General features: G+C 44.3%; 1 protein-coding gene across 1 annotated transcript in view; it reads right to left on the bottom strand.

The window, feature by feature from the left end:
• The window catches only part of LOC104491997 (mitogen-activated protein kinase kinase kinase kinase 4-like), a 65,047-nt gene that overhangs the window by 46,032 nt on the left and 2,674 nt on the right, over nt 1-16,341 (bottom strand). The window contains exons 2-8 of the mRNA XM_010134497.1: nt 11,428-11,553; nt 10,493-10,603; nt 8,851-8,941; nt 6,806-6,936; nt 3,916-3,970; nt 1,667-1,745; nt 817-992 (exon numbers count right to left, since the gene is read on the bottom strand). Of these exons, the coding sequence (XP_010132799.1) occupies nt 817-992; nt 1,667-1,745; nt 3,916-3,970; nt 6,806-6,936; nt 8,851-8,941; nt 10,493-10,603; nt 11,428-11,553 (769 nt within the window). The remainder of the gene's footprint in view (nt 1-816; nt 993-1,666; nt 1,746-3,915; nt 3,971-6,805; nt 6,937-8,850; nt 8,942-10,492; nt 10,604-11,427; nt 11,554-16,341) is intronic.

Genomic DNA, 16,341 nt, shown 5'->3' with positions numbered 1-16,341 from the left:
GGAATCGATTCTTTGAGTTAAGTCACTTTCCAACTATATAGTGCTTTCTGAGTTGGCCCTCACAGTCACTGATCTGCACAGTGCCCCTGCCAGTATCAAATACACAGAAGAGGAAGACGGGAGAGGTGGTGGAAGAAGGGAAAATCTGTGGTCAACAGGCTACGGCTCTCTACACTTGGCACAGCCCTCGGTTTGCCGTGCCCAGGCATTTACCCAGGTATCATCCACCACCCCAGCACTTCCTCCAGGTTTTGTTCTGAGGAGTAAGGCTAACATTTGGAACAAACTCAGATCCTCTCTTTTTCTTCAGCCACCCTGTGAAGCAGATGATTCGTTATATCCATTTGTGTTTTGCTGGAGCCTGGAGGCTTTGTGCACTCTTTGCAAAATGCTTAAAGAGCACTTCTGCCCCCAAAGGACTCACAAGCTAAAATTATATGGAGATTTAACAGGTAAATTAAATGGATTGGGGACAGAGAGAGGAACTAAGAGACTAGGAAAAGCTCGCTGAGTACTACTTAGATGCTCAAGAAAGCAGAGACCTAGACCTTACTTGGAGTCCTCACTCACATTAGCATTAGGATTGCTCTCAGCGAATTGGGGTCAGACAGGCTGCAAAGTCTTTAGCACTTAAACACCACCAAGGACCTGGGCTTTGGCAGAGATCTTCAGAACGGCCTCACGGCCATCAAGGAGAACACTTTCACAGTTTTCCTGGTTCTACTACTTCATTTGCATCTGCCTTGTATTCTGCTGCCAAAATTGGAAGAGGATCTACTGTCTGCAGTGCCTTTTATTCTGTTTTTGCCACATTACCCTTTTCTCCTTTTTTCTTCCTGGTCCTGTCCAGGTGGTCTTTCAGCATGATGCGCACTTGCCGTTCATTCTGCATGTCTCGGATGAAAGAATGCTTAAGCAAGGTTTCAGTGGACGGACGGTGCACATAATTTTTTACAAGGCAGCTTTCAACGAAGTTTAGGAATTTCTTTGACCTGAAAAAGATAGAAAAGTGGAAGAAAACAATAATGCTCCTCATCTTGTGTGCCAAGCACTACCCCTGAGTGATGGAAAGCACTGACTCTGCCAGGTTCCCTTTTGTACTGGAACTGCATGAGACAATTGAGTTTAGCCACCAGTGTGCCTCCTGAGCTCTGAGGGTGAATGATGGGGAACCACTGTCTCGGTGGAGTTACCCTGAATTTACATCTGAATCAACAAAACCACAACCTGGCCAATGCAACTCTTTCAAAAATGCCCTTGTGATTTTGGTATGGTGAAGATACGCTTCATTTAAAAGTCAAACTAATTCCCTGTGGGCCACAGTGACTGCCATTAGCCCCACTATGTCCACACAGTCTTCTGACGAAGCGCTGACCCCAAGCAGCCCATCCAAGCCTTGCCTATACTGCGATTTCAGCCCCCCATGCCAAACCTCAGCCGCTGCAATGACTGCCACAGCCAAGGCAGAGTTCAATAGAAAGCTGTTGCTTCCCAAAGGTAAACTACATCTCCACCTGTGGCTTAACCCAGCACTAGAAACAGCCTAGGAAAGACCTCAGAGATTACTGTAGGCTTTAGCAAGATCGTTGTTTCCAGACAAGAGCACTCAAAATCCTCCTAAGTCCAGTGCAGCAAAAATACAGATTTTACACGTCTCTTTCTTTACCATTTTCTCGATTTCAACTTTGGGGGTGGGTTCCGTGGGATGAGGAAGAGTGCTCTCATGGGGTGCATGTCACACAGGGCTGCAAAGGAAACCACAAGCTATTGAAGGGTGCATCTCCCCGCCACGTCCCTCCCACAACCTGACCATGCTGACCCAGCCAGGCCAGAAGCCCGGTCCTCCCGACAGAGAGAAGCAGTCCTCCACAAACACTCCCACCACAGCATCCGCCACAGAACCGCACTGTTCGCCAACAAAATTCCAGCCAAGAAAGAGAGTCTCTGAGGAGACAGAAACCTTTCACAACAATACGTTGTTACTGCTGGTTAAAAGAGATTTGAAAGAAAAGCTCCACGCCAGAAACAAGGACAACTTACTCCATATTTTTATAGATGAGGCTTCAGAAGGATATAAAAAAAGCTCAACCTTCTAATACACCAAAGGGTGTTTTCACATAAACGGAAGTTAAAGCTGGGATTGAAATACTTGTTTAGTTTATTATGCCTGGCTTATCACTCAGATAAAGCTAAATTTTAACCAAACTCCTAGCTGCACCATTCATGGCGTAAGAGAAAATGCAGGTAGAAGAAAACCTGAAGCAAAGTGGAGAGCTCATAAACTGCACCACTGGCACAGAACGTAACGAATAAGCACAGATTTAATTTATTCTGTGTTTCGGGACTGTGACCACCATTATTAGACAATCTGCCACAGATTCTGCTCATGCATTCAGACATTGGTTTCTCTCCAGCCCAATGTACTTCTGTTTACTGCTACTGTTGTGGAAAGTTGAAGCTACAAAGAACTCTGCAGAAAGTAAATATCAACACATCTCATCTATCCCAGGCATTTTGTGTGGAATTATGTGCATGTTCCAACTGTCACGGAGAAATATTGAGGGTCAGAGGTCTTTCTTCACAAAACAGAGCTACTGAATGACAACTGATAGGAACTGTATGGAGGCTGGCTTCTTACGATATAGAGGTGTTCAGCAGTGGTTCTGTTAACAGCACTACAGAACTAGTAAAAGTGAGAAAACTGTGGTCTGGTAAAGCCTTCACTGCCTTCTATTAACTTCTCCGTCTGCACCCACCTGCCATCTTCTCTCATATCTGGGCTCTGGCTTTGACTTTTCCCTTTGTGTTTTCAGTAGCAAGTGATAGAGTGTGGGTGGGGGGCAGAAGAATTCTAGTTTTTAGCTATGGGTCCCAGACCCTGTTGTACTACAGTAAACAAAACACAGTGCAACAGAATATAGTCCATGGGATTTCCCTGCCAAAACTAGTGAAAACAACAAATACAAATGGCAGGATAAATTAGCACGCAGAGCTACGACGTCCCTCTCAGAGGAAACGCCCCATGGACTCATGTCTCAGGACTAGGCTTCAGCCAGGCTGAAGCACAGCATCTGGAAGTGCTCCGGAGCACTGCTAAAAACCAGGTCTGGCAGGAGAACCTCCAAGTGTGTGTTTTAAAAACACAGCCTACGTGCTCTCAAGCTGAGGCCAAATTATCATCTACTTCATCTCCCATGCTCTCAGCAATGACCGGATACCCCATCGCATCACATCTGCTCCGTGGGCGCTGAGGCAAAGCAACCCGTCCAACGCGAAAACAAAAATGCACGAGGTCTTTGCATCCACGCTACAGCTGCCGACCTCTGCCCGATGGCTGCAGGAGGCTAACTGGAGGAGCGAGGGGACAGCTGGCAGGCGAGGGCAGGCTGTAAACTACAGCAATCTGCTGTCAGGCTGAGAACGTGGTCATGGACTGAAGCCATTACGTGAGCAAACACAGCATTCATACCCAAACCAGTGATAATCAAGTCAGTCTCAGAGTGAAAATATAACCTTTAAGCCTAGTGTCTCCCACTGCCGAAATATATATATATATATTTTCTAGCGACCTAGACCCAAAGCCACTCTTGCCAAATTTTTCTGCTAACATGTCAATCACTTCTGCTCAGCTGTACCCAGAGGCAGCGATCGATGAAATGATGCTAACGAGAGCTCTAAGAAAAATGTTTTTGCTTCCCTAGGAAAAGGAGGCAAGGAATCAAAATACAGACTTAAAGGGTCTAAAAGGAAGAAGGAAGCAAAGGAGCCCAAATACAAAAGAGTAATAAATTATTTTTAAAGCTACAGCCAGAATCAGAATTTTGCACAGCTGTGCATTAGCCAAGCCTGAGTTATTTTAACACAGAACACATTGACAAAGCATAGGCACCCCCACCTTTACACTGAATCACTTACGAGGAGCTCCTTCGGCCATCTCAATAGCAGTGATTCCCAGGGACCACAGGTCACTCTGCAGAAAAAGAAACATTGCACATTGCAACTTGCAGCATTCAGGCTTTTTGCTTATTTGTTTTTTCTTTGGGGATTTTGGCTTTGGGGTTTTTTTGTTTTTCAGGTTCCCTAGATTTCTCCTGGATCAGGTCATTTCAGTTGGAGCACCACACATACATTCTGCTCCCTCCCATTCCCTACTGAGCTTTCAGGAAATGTGCTAATAGCCAGAAGCTTCCCATTTCCCATGCAACTCCGAACAGCTGATTCATCATTTAAGCAGCCAGCCCCCAAATGCAGACCTTCTGGATTCAAAAAGCAAGAGCCACAATATAGCAGGCACTGTTTAAACATATGTCTTAAATCTTTTAAAATGCTCTCATGAGGCAGAGCCTCACCCCCCTGCTCCTGGCCAAAAAAATTATTGGTCTTAATTCTTATTTCAGAGCAGTCATTGCTGAATTTCTGCACTGATGGAACAGAAATTATAGTCAGGCCTTGGGGTCTGACTTTTTCAGTCTGCAAAGCCTCTAGTCATATGTTTTTGGGTTCATGAAAGGAGAGCACATCATGCAGTCAGATTTACACTGCTGTTAAGTTCAGCTCGGTTAACTTTGAGTGGAGTTTCCTTTATCAGCTCATCTGGATGCTGAGGGCCAAGTTTTGATCACAGAAGGTAAATCGGAAACACTTCCAGTGACTGTAAAAACTTCACAGATTTCCACTTGATTAATCACGTGCATTATTTTACTATCTTTTGCATCTAAGTGTAGGCAAATGAGAGGCACGTGACCAAATCAACTTGCAGAGCTTCTCTAAAACTACCTTTTGAAAAGGGGGTGACAGAAGACAAACCTTCAAAGATTAGAAGCAGTACGCCATTACGTGAATAGCAGCTCACACCCAGCCTGGCACTCTAACAAAATACCACTTTATCCCAGAGCCTCCTCAGTCCAGATGCTCTGAATCGCTTTAGATAAGCTGAAAACCAGACTGCACCACAGTTTGCAGAAGGATTTGACAACAAAACATGTGGGAATTTAATAGACTCATGATCCCGACTTGTTAAATAATTGACTGAAAATTAGACAAGTCTTCCAGGGTAGTACCGCAGGTTTTGGGGACAATGGGAGAACCAACAGGCTGCAAAGAATTTTGGGTTGAAGTTTCAAAGCATGAGAGGCAGGCAGGTGAAAGGGAGGATGACAGCAGCGTTTGTAAAGGTCAGTGTGTATATATACATATTTGTGCATAAATATTATTATTCATTTGGGGGTTTGGGGGTTGTTGTTTTTGTTTGGGGTTTTTTTGAGCAGCAAGAAGTTACAGAGCGGCTTCCTGCTACTTTGCTCATCATAGGAGCTATAAATCGCTGCAGAAAAACCAGCCCCATGCCACCTTCTGAGTCATAGTCCTGTCAGCCTAAGTGCTTCCAACCCCTCTGCCGATCAGTTTTAAACTACCATCTGCAGAACCCATTCAGAAGCAGACACAAATGCACACAGATGAACCGTGATTATTAATGAAGGCAAAGAAACCTCCAGAATTAGGGGTGCATGCTCCTAACGCTTTTATCTTCTGAATCATATACACATTCTGACTGGGGACAGGGAATGAAGACAAGAGATTAATTTCTTGAGGTTTCATTAGAAGATTTACATGGTATGAACAACAAAATCCAAGAACATTCTTTGGTCATGACTGACATTCAGAAAATGTGACCTCACTCTGCCTGTGTAGAGAATCAGAGCCTCTGAATCACTAGAAAAAGAAGGCAGCAACAGGTTCTTCTAAGAAGTATTTCTGAAACCACAATTAGAATGAGAGGTGCAAAGTGGCAACCAAGAGAGATCTTAAATCAGGAGAGTGACCAAGGGGTCACTTAGAAGATGCTGCTCAGAAAGCCTTCCCTGGAAAACATGCTGCATGGTAAGTGTAGACAGACAAATGACAACACTGCTGGAAACAGGCCAGAGGACAAAGAATAAGCTTTGTAAGTCTCTTTGGAACAGCATCAGCATATTGTTAAGAGTTAGGCTGAGAACCAGAAAAATGCTTGATAGCTGTTCTTGGGCTCCCCTGGACAAGGAACTCATGGACATACTGGAGTGGGTGCAGCAAAGGGCCACAAAGATGTTGGAGGAATTGGAGCTGGGACGCTCTGGAGAGAATGGAACTGTTCAGCCTGGAGAAAGGAAGGCTCAGGGGTATCTCCTACACACATACAAATTCCTGATGGGAAGGGAGTAAAGCAGACCAAGCAGAATTCTGAGAGGTTCCCAGTGGCAAAAGGCAATGGGCACAAACTGCAATACAAGGAATTCTGTGCCTTTTCACTTCAGCCACCCTGCAAATGACCAGAATTCTGGGATGGAAACCTCCTGCAGTCACATGCTCACAAATGAGTGAAGTGACATTATCACCGCCCATTAACTCAGGACTGGCAGCTGAGTACAGAATAAAACAGCTCGGCCACAGAGGAGAGCATTAGTTTGCAGTAGTTTGTAGGAGAGCAGTAGTTAGTATCACACTATTCCAAGTATTTCTTCCAAATTTTCCTCTTCCCTTCTTTTCTATCTGACCTGCAACCTCCACATATCCACACCTTCTTTGCACAGAAGTTCATGCAAGCTTATTTAATATATTAACAATTCACAAAAAGAAATATTCATAACGCAACTCCACTCTTACAAAGAGGCACCACCCACATATTGCAAATACTTCTTTTTGTACAGCTGTAATACTACTGTGGTTTAAAAAGAGGGAAGTTTGAACGGTTCAAAGGCAGTACTTGAGCAGGATTTCAGCAATAACCTGCGCTTTTTGCTACCTTATGCAGAGCTGTAACACTTACTCTGTAATCATACGTAGAGTCCGGGTTCTCCTCACAAGCAATGACCTCAGGCGCCATCCAATACGGTGTGCCAATAAATGTGTTTCTTCTCCCAATAGTCCTGTCCAGTTGAGCGCTAACGCCAAAATCCACTGAAAAGCCAAGCAGAGGCAAAGAAATTAATAGAGAGTTGTATCCACGTGGCAGTGTTTGCTCAGTTACTTTCATACTGTTCAGAATACCAAACCTTTGGGCTACAACACATCAAACACAAGTTCTTCCAGTACATCATCTTCTACAGCTGAAATTTAATTGCCTTTTTTTTTGTCAGAAGGATCAAATAAATAGCATGCTACATCTGCCAGGCAGGTTACAACACATAAATTGCTCTAGGAAGACATTACAGAATAGTTCATACTTTATCTAAACACTACATTGAGTAGGACTCAAGATCTTGAATTAGTAGCTGAAAGGAAAAATAGTATTTACAAACAAGGCAAATTTGGATGTGTCTAACATGGCCGTTTGTGAAAGCTGGGAAGAACTATCGTACCACTTGGAGGTGTTTGAAATAACTCCTTCCCTACATTGATATGCCGTTTCAGAACACACTGGAGAGTATACTAGTTTATTCTGATCTTAGACTCATTATAATGAGAGAATCGTGTGGTCCTCTTTGTGCTGAAAAAGGTGTTACTTTCATCAGGGTTGCAGAGCAAAATGATTTCACTCAGGTGTGAAGAAGGGCCCCAACAATAATTGTGTGATTGTAATTTTCTTTGAACAAACCTCTAAGATACAGTAATTGGATCCACTGGGCATAGCACTGGAGTGCTGTTCCCAGAGAAGACAAAAACCAGAGAAAAGAAAGGACGGAAAGGAGAACAGCCTTATGGTTATCATAAGGAGCAGATTTTATGTTACCCCATTGCAGATCATCTGCAAACCACAGTCATTTGTACTACTACAATTTAATGCGCCCATTTAGCAAACCTTCGCCAGCAGCAAGTTGGACCGGACCTGGGTGAGCCTCAGGAGTTCTGTGCTTCTGATGGGAAGTGTGCACACGTGCATTTTTTAATTGCTGTACTTAGTAAATCTGTTTCTTCTTTACCCACAGTTAGAAAGGTTTAACTTTCTTGTCAGCCATGTAAAGAATGGTGGAACTAATAACTATACAATAACTAGTAACTATACATACCGTCTACAGACTACAAGCAAAATCCTGCCTTCATTTAACACCACAGCAAAACTCCCTTTGACTTCAGTGAATTTGATTTCACCATGAGGTGGAACCATAAAGAGATTAAAAGTACTTATTTTAAATTGCTCCAGCCAAATATCCTACCCCAAATCCACAGGCCATGTTTATTATTGTTGTTCTTCAACTCTACAATGGTTTTTTTTTTTCAATTAAAGAGAGAAGGAGGATTAGGATTATCCCAAGTTAGAGACATGCTGCCCTCGAGACTGTTCCTTTAAATCATTCTCTGGGATGTCTTCCCAAAACATGAAAGACATCCCTTCCTCAAGAGAGGCAGGTGCTGGAGTCTAGTCCTAGGAAGTCAGAAGTTGTCAACACTGACACATCACAGCCAGAAAAGGACATAAGTAAACTCTCCACCATTTTTGAGATTACTATTAATAAGAGCTACTCCTCAGTGGTAGCCCTTACATATGGGTACTTTCACCTACTGTCACATTCATGAAAATGTCTAAGACAACTTCCCTTAGAGAAACAGATCAGCATAATTTATTCCCCCACCTTTTATTTTTGAAGTCTTTCCACAGTGGAATCTGCTGTGAAGGCCTGATGGTGCTGTGACTTACTAGACAGGTTTTGTGTTTGCCCAGAAGTAGCTGTATTCCCCACGGACTGTGAGTGACATCCTTGCAGAACATGTCACATTTTCAGCTCTTTCAACATGACAGACACCTTATAAACACAGGCATTAATGCTTCTTGACTTATTTGCTGCTCTCAGGTTTCCGAAAGTTCTTTCCACACAAGATGGAAATCTTAAACTTTCAATGACAGGTCTCTAGCACACATTTAAGGAAACTTACCCAGTTTTACTTCTGCATTTTCTGTGAGAAGAACATTCTGTCCTTTAATATCCCGATGGATAACATGGTGAGCATGAAGATGTGCCAAGCCCTGAAAGACAACCAGACTTTCCTTATTCTTCCTATCGTTATCATGAGTGTGGCATTGTTGCCGTTTCACGTTTTCACCCTTCTCAGACTTTATTCATAAGGAAAGTCCTTTAGATGTTATCAGCAACATGAAGACCCCAGCTTTGGGGAGGAGAGAGTTTGATTGTCTTTACCCACAGGCCTGACAGTAGCAGAGCATCTCTGAAGCCAAGTGTGAAGAGAACCAGGTAGCAGTATTTTGAAACTTGTGTCTCAGCATCAAGGAATGCTTCCTTATACTAAAGAGGGGAAGAGAAATACAGTGTCCTGCATGAGGACCAGAGACAGCAGCTTCACTTAAAATGCTCAGCCTCTGTAATGGCTTCAACCAGAGCCTCCAACTAGCTCTGTAATTTTCCAGAAGGAAATGCTGTCAATCCAGGTGCAACTGGGTCATTCTGTTTTCAAACAAGCCTGATTAAACACAGTCTCTTGTTTTACCCCAGCATGCTGTTATGGTTTTCAGTTGCGTGAGCATAAACAAAATGTTTTAACATCAATTGCTTTAACAGACACACTACAGCCACACAAATGAAGAGCAACTTGACCAGACCATTAAAATTTATTTTATTTTTTGTAAAAAGCTCTCCCCATGTTCTCTACCTATTACAATCTGCAGTCTAATGCCAGACCCTTCTAAGATGGCCAGTGTTCTCTACTGAGCACGCTTCTCATCTTCTCTGCTCCAGAAGCAAAGATTTACCCCTATTCAAGCATTACTTTGGCATGATATTTGAATTCCAGCTCCCAGAACACACATTTATCTTACCATTATTTAGAAAAGGAGTAAAACTCCATTACAGGGAAGACGGATCAGTAACTCTGTAATGGGTTTTGAATTTAGAATGACAGGTTCCAACATTTTTTTTCCAGGCTAGTTCACTAGATTACACTTGGGAATCGTTTTAGCCTCTGTACTTTCCAGGAACAAAAAGAAAAAAAAGACCAACCCAAACCACCACCACAAACAAAAAGCCCTAAGCCTGCACAGAATGAAATACAGCCCCAAGAATTGTCTCAGGGAACACTGCCTCAGCAGGACCTCCTTTAAGATTCTGGAATGCTGCTAAGTCAACATTGCTTCTAATAGTGTGGGAAAGAGGCCAGAGCGCGTGCAGGTGAAGGAATTATGAACAGAAAGATCTTACACAGCATGGAGAGCTGAAGCAATGAGCAGTAAGATCTCCTGATGTGGAGGACAGACTTACCGAAACCAGAAAATTTTATTTACTTTTCTGGATGCCGAGAATCAGGACTTTGAGAAGATGGCCATTTGCCATAGGAAACAAGAATTTTCTGTGCTTTGTACAGAAAATGGGATTAACTACAATCATACGAGATGTCAAGCAGCCATCATGCTGGCTCTTTGAGTTCTTCTGAACTCTAAAGCCCATGAGCCCCATGGATCAAAATCTTTAAACAATAATACTCATTAGTGACTATGTTATGAACCAAAGGCTTGGAGAGGCCTTTTTGTGGGAAATGGGCACAAAGCTCTGTTGGCACAACTCACCCTGAGAACCTCTCTGCAGATGTATGCAATCCAGTCTTCCTTGAAACAGTTCCCTTTTGTCTTCTTCACCAGGTCAGTGACAGAGCCCGCACCACAGTACTCCATCACCAACTGCAGGAAGACGAACACCACACACCTTCACCACAGCACTGACAGGCCACCGGCAGAGATACCACTGCAAACACCCACTCCACCCCCATCAAGGTGTGGCAAACTACAGGCAACCTTCCCACCAGCAGAGATACCACCTGCAAACACCCACTCCACCACAATCAAGGTGTGGCGAACTACAGGCAACCTTCCAGGATGCCAAGTGACAAAAAACCCTTGTTTCCTGAATCACGCGCATTGCTGAATAAATAGAAAAACCTCAGTAGTGCTCCTCTCCTATTGCAGGTACTTTTTTTTTTTTTTAAGAAACTACAAAGTCAGAAAACCAGGAGCTAACAGCACTGAAAAAAATGGACATTTCTGCACAATTTGAAATTTCTCATTTTGCTGCAGAGGTTCAAAAAACTTGCTGCCAAAAAAATCAGAGGATTCATTCTTCTTATTTGCTTTATTGCCAATTCCTCTGTTCCCTTTTTTTATTTTCCAGTTGAAAGAAGGAGAGGAACGCAACAAGAAAAGGGAGAGGAGGGGAAGAGGACAAGTCCTCTTTCACTGTCATAAAAAAAATACAGAAACATTTCATTTGGAAAAAAAAACTTCAAACCACAAATCAGAATGACACCACATGTCACAAGCATCACAACATACTTTATGGCCATCCTCAAAGGAAATCATAGGGAATGGAACATGTCTAGGGAAGAGCAATTTTTCTATTCTCTCTCACTCTTCAGAACAATGGCTTCAGAGTTTTGCTGAGGCAGAGTCTCAAGCCAAGCATACTGGAGCTGTAAATCTGATGAACAGAAGTGACACTGAACACTTACCCAGAGCTGATCATCTTGGCCTGCAGGACTTTTCTTTACAAATGCACCATAATATGTAGCAATATTCCGGTGATGGGAATACTTTTTCAGCATATTTATCTCCAGCTTTATTTCCTCCTCTTCATTCTGTAGCAAAAGAGAGCAGAAGGCTCCTTAGGTGACCTGGAATCGCTGAGCTCCAAGGCTGCCCAGAGCTGCAGGGCACCCTCTGTTCTTTGGAGACTTTTAACACCTAGCTGGAACTAGCCCTGAGCCACCTGATTTGATCCCATGGCTGACCGTGCTCTGAGCAGGAGGTTGGATCAGAGACCTCCTTAGGCCCCCTCCAACCTGAGTTATCCAGTGATTATGAGACTGCAGCTGAAGGACAGCTTCTTAAACAGACAACTGATTCACCCTGATCCATCAGCCTAAACCAAGGAATCACTGGAGTTTGACCTAAAGAATCCAAATGTCCTGATTTGGGTGAAACAATCACATATTGTCTCCTCAGGGGACTCAGACTGGACTTACTATTCCCCCTTTTGTGGTGTCTGTATGCAGTAATTTAGCCTTGGAGAAATGAACTAGATTCAAACAAAAATATTCCTACCACTCCATTACTTAAATACATGGAAAAGCAGTTGGTGCACACATCAACCAATTTGTGTTCCCAGTGCCATGGAGGGTCTTGCTGGGAGGAAATCAAAGCCAAGAAGGAGGTGAATCGCCCCAAATCAGACTCCAGAGCCAGTGCAGGGTCAGGATCTGCTCGCTCCTTACAGCTGTGAGGCTACCCTGCCTTGACCACGGAGTTAGGGTCCTAGACCACCAGTTAAGGCTCCAATGTGCAGGGGCTAGCCCACTCCTAGGCATCTCCTTCCAGGCACTAGCCAGCTCTGCTTTCCCACGTTGTTTCAGTCTCTTCAGGGCAGACATTCTCTTCTGCCCAGTACTGCACCGTGCCCAATGAGACAACTAATGGAATCACAAGTTTTAGTAATTACCTTCGATGGAAATGCCCTTTTTCAGAGAGAACCGCCCGAATTGAGAGGTCCTCTCAGACTGAGCCTGTTTGCGGTGTTGTCGCCAAGAGAACCAGTGCACCATACCCGGTGAAACACATGCAGATTCTGCTGTCTCATTTGCTTTAATGGGAAATGAGCGGTGCTGCAAGGTATCCTCGTGCCGGTTAAAAGTACTGGGACAAAGTTCAAAATTAATTTACCTTGCTGAAAAACATTCCAGTCAGCACTTACTAGCTGAAGGGAAAAAGAAGAGGTAGCAAGAACAACTCAGCCCCACAGGACATTTTTAAGCACTTTTCTGCTGTTTTCCAGTAGCTTTGCCATCGAAGCATTCCTTTAACCATCACCACCGGCTGCTTACAAAACCAGCTGTGTTGTCCTTTCTACCTGCAGCAAAACACTGAAGCCTGATGGGCTGAGGCCAAGCTCCCTCAAGCATCTGTGTATGATGCGTCTTATTAAACCAAACCACACCAGAGTAATTCCCAACAGAAGGGACCAATAAGTTTTCCACAGTGACATCAATCCAGGAGGTATGTTACCAGACCAAAGCCTAATTGTCTTAAAGTTTAGGAAATGGGAAGTGTATAACAACGCCACTTGAAGCAAAGTGAGCTATTTCAGGTTTCAGAACAGCCCCTTTGCTCAACACAGGGTCTCCAGCTGCACACTTCACACTAGATATTTCATTCTGGGAGGGAAAACAAGGCTCTACTCCCTTCGGGACTCCAGATACTGCAATGAAGGGTGGAAACAAGCAAGTGACGAGGCAGAGAATAAGGACATGGGACCTGATCATCCTGTACCTGACCACAAGTGTCCTGTCACTGGTATGAGTTTCTGGTAACAGATCTTTAGGGAAGGAGGGCAGAAAGTGGGACGACCAGGAAGGATTCCTTTCCTCCCACTGCAGCTCCTCCTGCATCCTGCTGCAACCAAATATGTGGAGGGGCATCATTACTCTTTAGTAAAGGCCCTCCCCAAATGACTTCTCTTCAGATCTTCAGGTTTGGGGATTTAACTCTGCCACCCATCTGCATAAACTTTGAACTGGTGGAACCCAACTGAAAAGCTTCCCTGCTATGCCCTCAGCACCAGCCTGCAGCTTTCACAACATTCCCCTCAGGGAGCTGGCAGATATCAACCACTTCCTCAGAGCTGTCTCTTTTACAGCTCTTCTTCCTTTGCCCAGTTAACTTGCTGGATATTGAAACCGTGCTGGCACAGTTCTCATCCCAGTATCTTCCATTCGTCTGCAATCTTGCCTTCACGTTTTTAAAAGAAAGATAAGCATGTGTCTGTAAGATAAGCTGTGTTTGTAAGCACAGCTGGAATACCAGGCTCTTCCATATCCACTGTCAAGAGCAAAGAGTAGCTGCACCATTGTAATGCTCCTTTCCCACTACCAGCAGGGTGATCCAATTCTCGCTTTATCTCGTGTTCTTACCTATTGACCCGGAAGGCTGGAACCTGCCCTCTCCCAGCACCCGCCTATTCTTCCCTCGCTCATCCCTGCCCACAGATGCAGTTACCTGTGTTTGCACACTGCTGGATGCTGCTCAGGTACAGGATCATTGCCTTGGGAAGACACTGCCTAGCCTGGACAGTGGCCTTCCCTGCTGAGCCCCATCACTGTTGAGCAGAAACCCCCTGAGCCAAACTTTTGCATCCTCCAAAGACAGAGATGTGACTTCAAATATCAGTCTGTAAGGTAAAGGGCTACACAGGACAGCAGGTGGGCAAGGACTCTGTTATCCCAGTGCTTGTGTGAGTTTCAGAAAAATTACTCTATTTCACATGGAGAAACAAGGCAGAAGGCTAAACGTGAGTGATTCTGTCCCATGGGCCATGTCTGAGGCTCAGCCAGGAACCGAACCTGGTCTTGCTAAGTCTCAGTGTTACATACATCCTTCAAGCAGGGTGACTGGGGACAAAAGCACCCTGAAGTTTTCGGTGCTTACACATGCTCGGGATTTCCACTTTCCACCACGCCTCTTGCCAGTGTTGCCATCAGCCACATCTCCCAGGGGTCTGCAAACCTGCTCATAAATCATGTTGCTTAAGACAAGGTAAGGAGCTTGCAGATGTGCAGGTGCAAAAAGCCGTTTGCTTTCACAAACCAACGCGGTGCTGTGCACAGATGGCTGCACAGATGACAGGTTCATGATCAAAGGCTATTTTTGAAGATGTGGGCCTATCTGCAATGACATTAGGAAGCACATGCCTTTAACTTTAAATGGAAAGATCTTCAACTGATAAACAGTCCACCAAGAGACTCCTTAGTACTGGGGCAGTTCTTGAAGATGTGGGCCTATCTGCAATGACATTAGGAAGCACATGCCTTTAACTTTAAATGGAAAGATCTTCAACCGATAAACAGTCCACCAAGAGATTCCTTAGTACTGGGGCAGTTCTAATGACAAGTTTCTCATTTAGATGTTATTTTGCTATCTGGAAAGACTGAAAGCAAGGACAGAGAGAGAACGAGCTGCTGCAGAAAAGCTCTTTGATCACCTGCACTGATAGGTGAAGAGAAAAGCAGCAAGAACCCAGTCTCTTTGCAAGCACTCTGCTTGCTTGGCACTGTCAGATAACTGAAAACAGAGACAGCGTGGAGAGGCGCATGAGCACACCTTGCCATCAGCTCCCCTTCCATCATTTCAAAGGGCTCCCTCTGTAACATGACAAGGCAGCACTTCCTGACAGATGTCCAGAGGATCCTTCAGAGGCCACGGCATCCTGCTGCCGCTCCTGAGAAACCAGCCATGGGCTGCATCTCATGACAGCAAAGGGCAGATTTCCTCAGCTTTTGGTGTGCCCCAGGTCTTAGAGCTGAACAGTCACAGATGGAGCTGCTCAGGGAATCTATGATGAAATGATTTCTTGCCAGGAAAAAAATAAAAAGAAAATTATAGATTTGGTGAAACAGAATCTTTTGGCAGAAATGCACTGGTTATGAGGAAACATTAGCTGAAAGACTTCTAAGGCTGGCTTCTCTAATGATGAAAACATGCTGGGGGAGAGAAAACCACTGCAGAATATCCAAGTAGCAAGGAAGTAGCTCAGACCGTTAGGACATGAGATCCCATCCTCTCCCAAGAAAGACAACACTGACCAAGTCTGAGCATGTTAGTGACCAAACGAGCACCAATCTACACTGGCAGAGGGCTCCATCAAATTCAGCCACTGGAATTGCCCCACTTTGAATGATAGATCTACTGGAGGCTTGAACTAGGGAGTCTTCTAAGCCGGCTCACAAATCACAAGGCCAGTCCAGGCATTCAGCTCTTCTCCACTTTTTCTGGGTATGGGTGAAAGGAAAAAGACGGCATTTCACTTGATTTTACTTTTTCAATCTTCCTGTTTTCTACCACACAAAACTTTCACTCCCTAAGAAAACTGTTCCCTGGGCAGCACAAATCAGATCATATAACCACCCAAAGATGAAAATGGCCACAGGGGCTAGGAGCCTCCTGTCTCACTCAAGCAGGTTTACTATGACAGCTTCCATTTCTCACAAGCCAAACTCCATGTGAGATGTTGCTCTCAGGTGCAATTTATAGGCAGGACACTGGAGATGAGGATTTCAATATTTTAAAGACTTTATTTAACGCCTCAAGCTAGTTTTTCAAGACCAAAGGATCAGAAAATAACTTAAACCTGAGCAGACTAACAATGCTAAAGAAATACTGAATCCTTGACAGACTCTGAATTTCTGACACTGAAATTCTGGAGATTGAAAGGGTTTTTGCATTACAGTTAAGACCCACTACTGCTGTGAAAGGCTTCAATAAGCAAATGCTATGGAAGCAGAGAAAAGCTATTGCTATTTACTGAGCTTCAGAGATGTCCTTGACACATCCAGCACCAGTCTGAGCAGTACCCGTGCTCCCACCTACTGCACCTG

Source organism: Buceros rhinoceros, unplaced genomic scaffold (genome assembly GCF_000710305.1).
Source record: "Buceros rhinoceros silvestris isolate BGI_N320 unplaced genomic scaffold, ASM71030v1 scaffold5184, whole genome shotgun sequence".
Taxonomy (NCBI): Eukaryota; Metazoa; Chordata; class Aves; order Bucerotiformes; family Bucerotidae; genus Buceros; species Buceros rhinoceros.
Note: the sequence above shows the minus strand (reverse complement) of the source record. Positions and strands in the feature narration are given on the sequence as shown.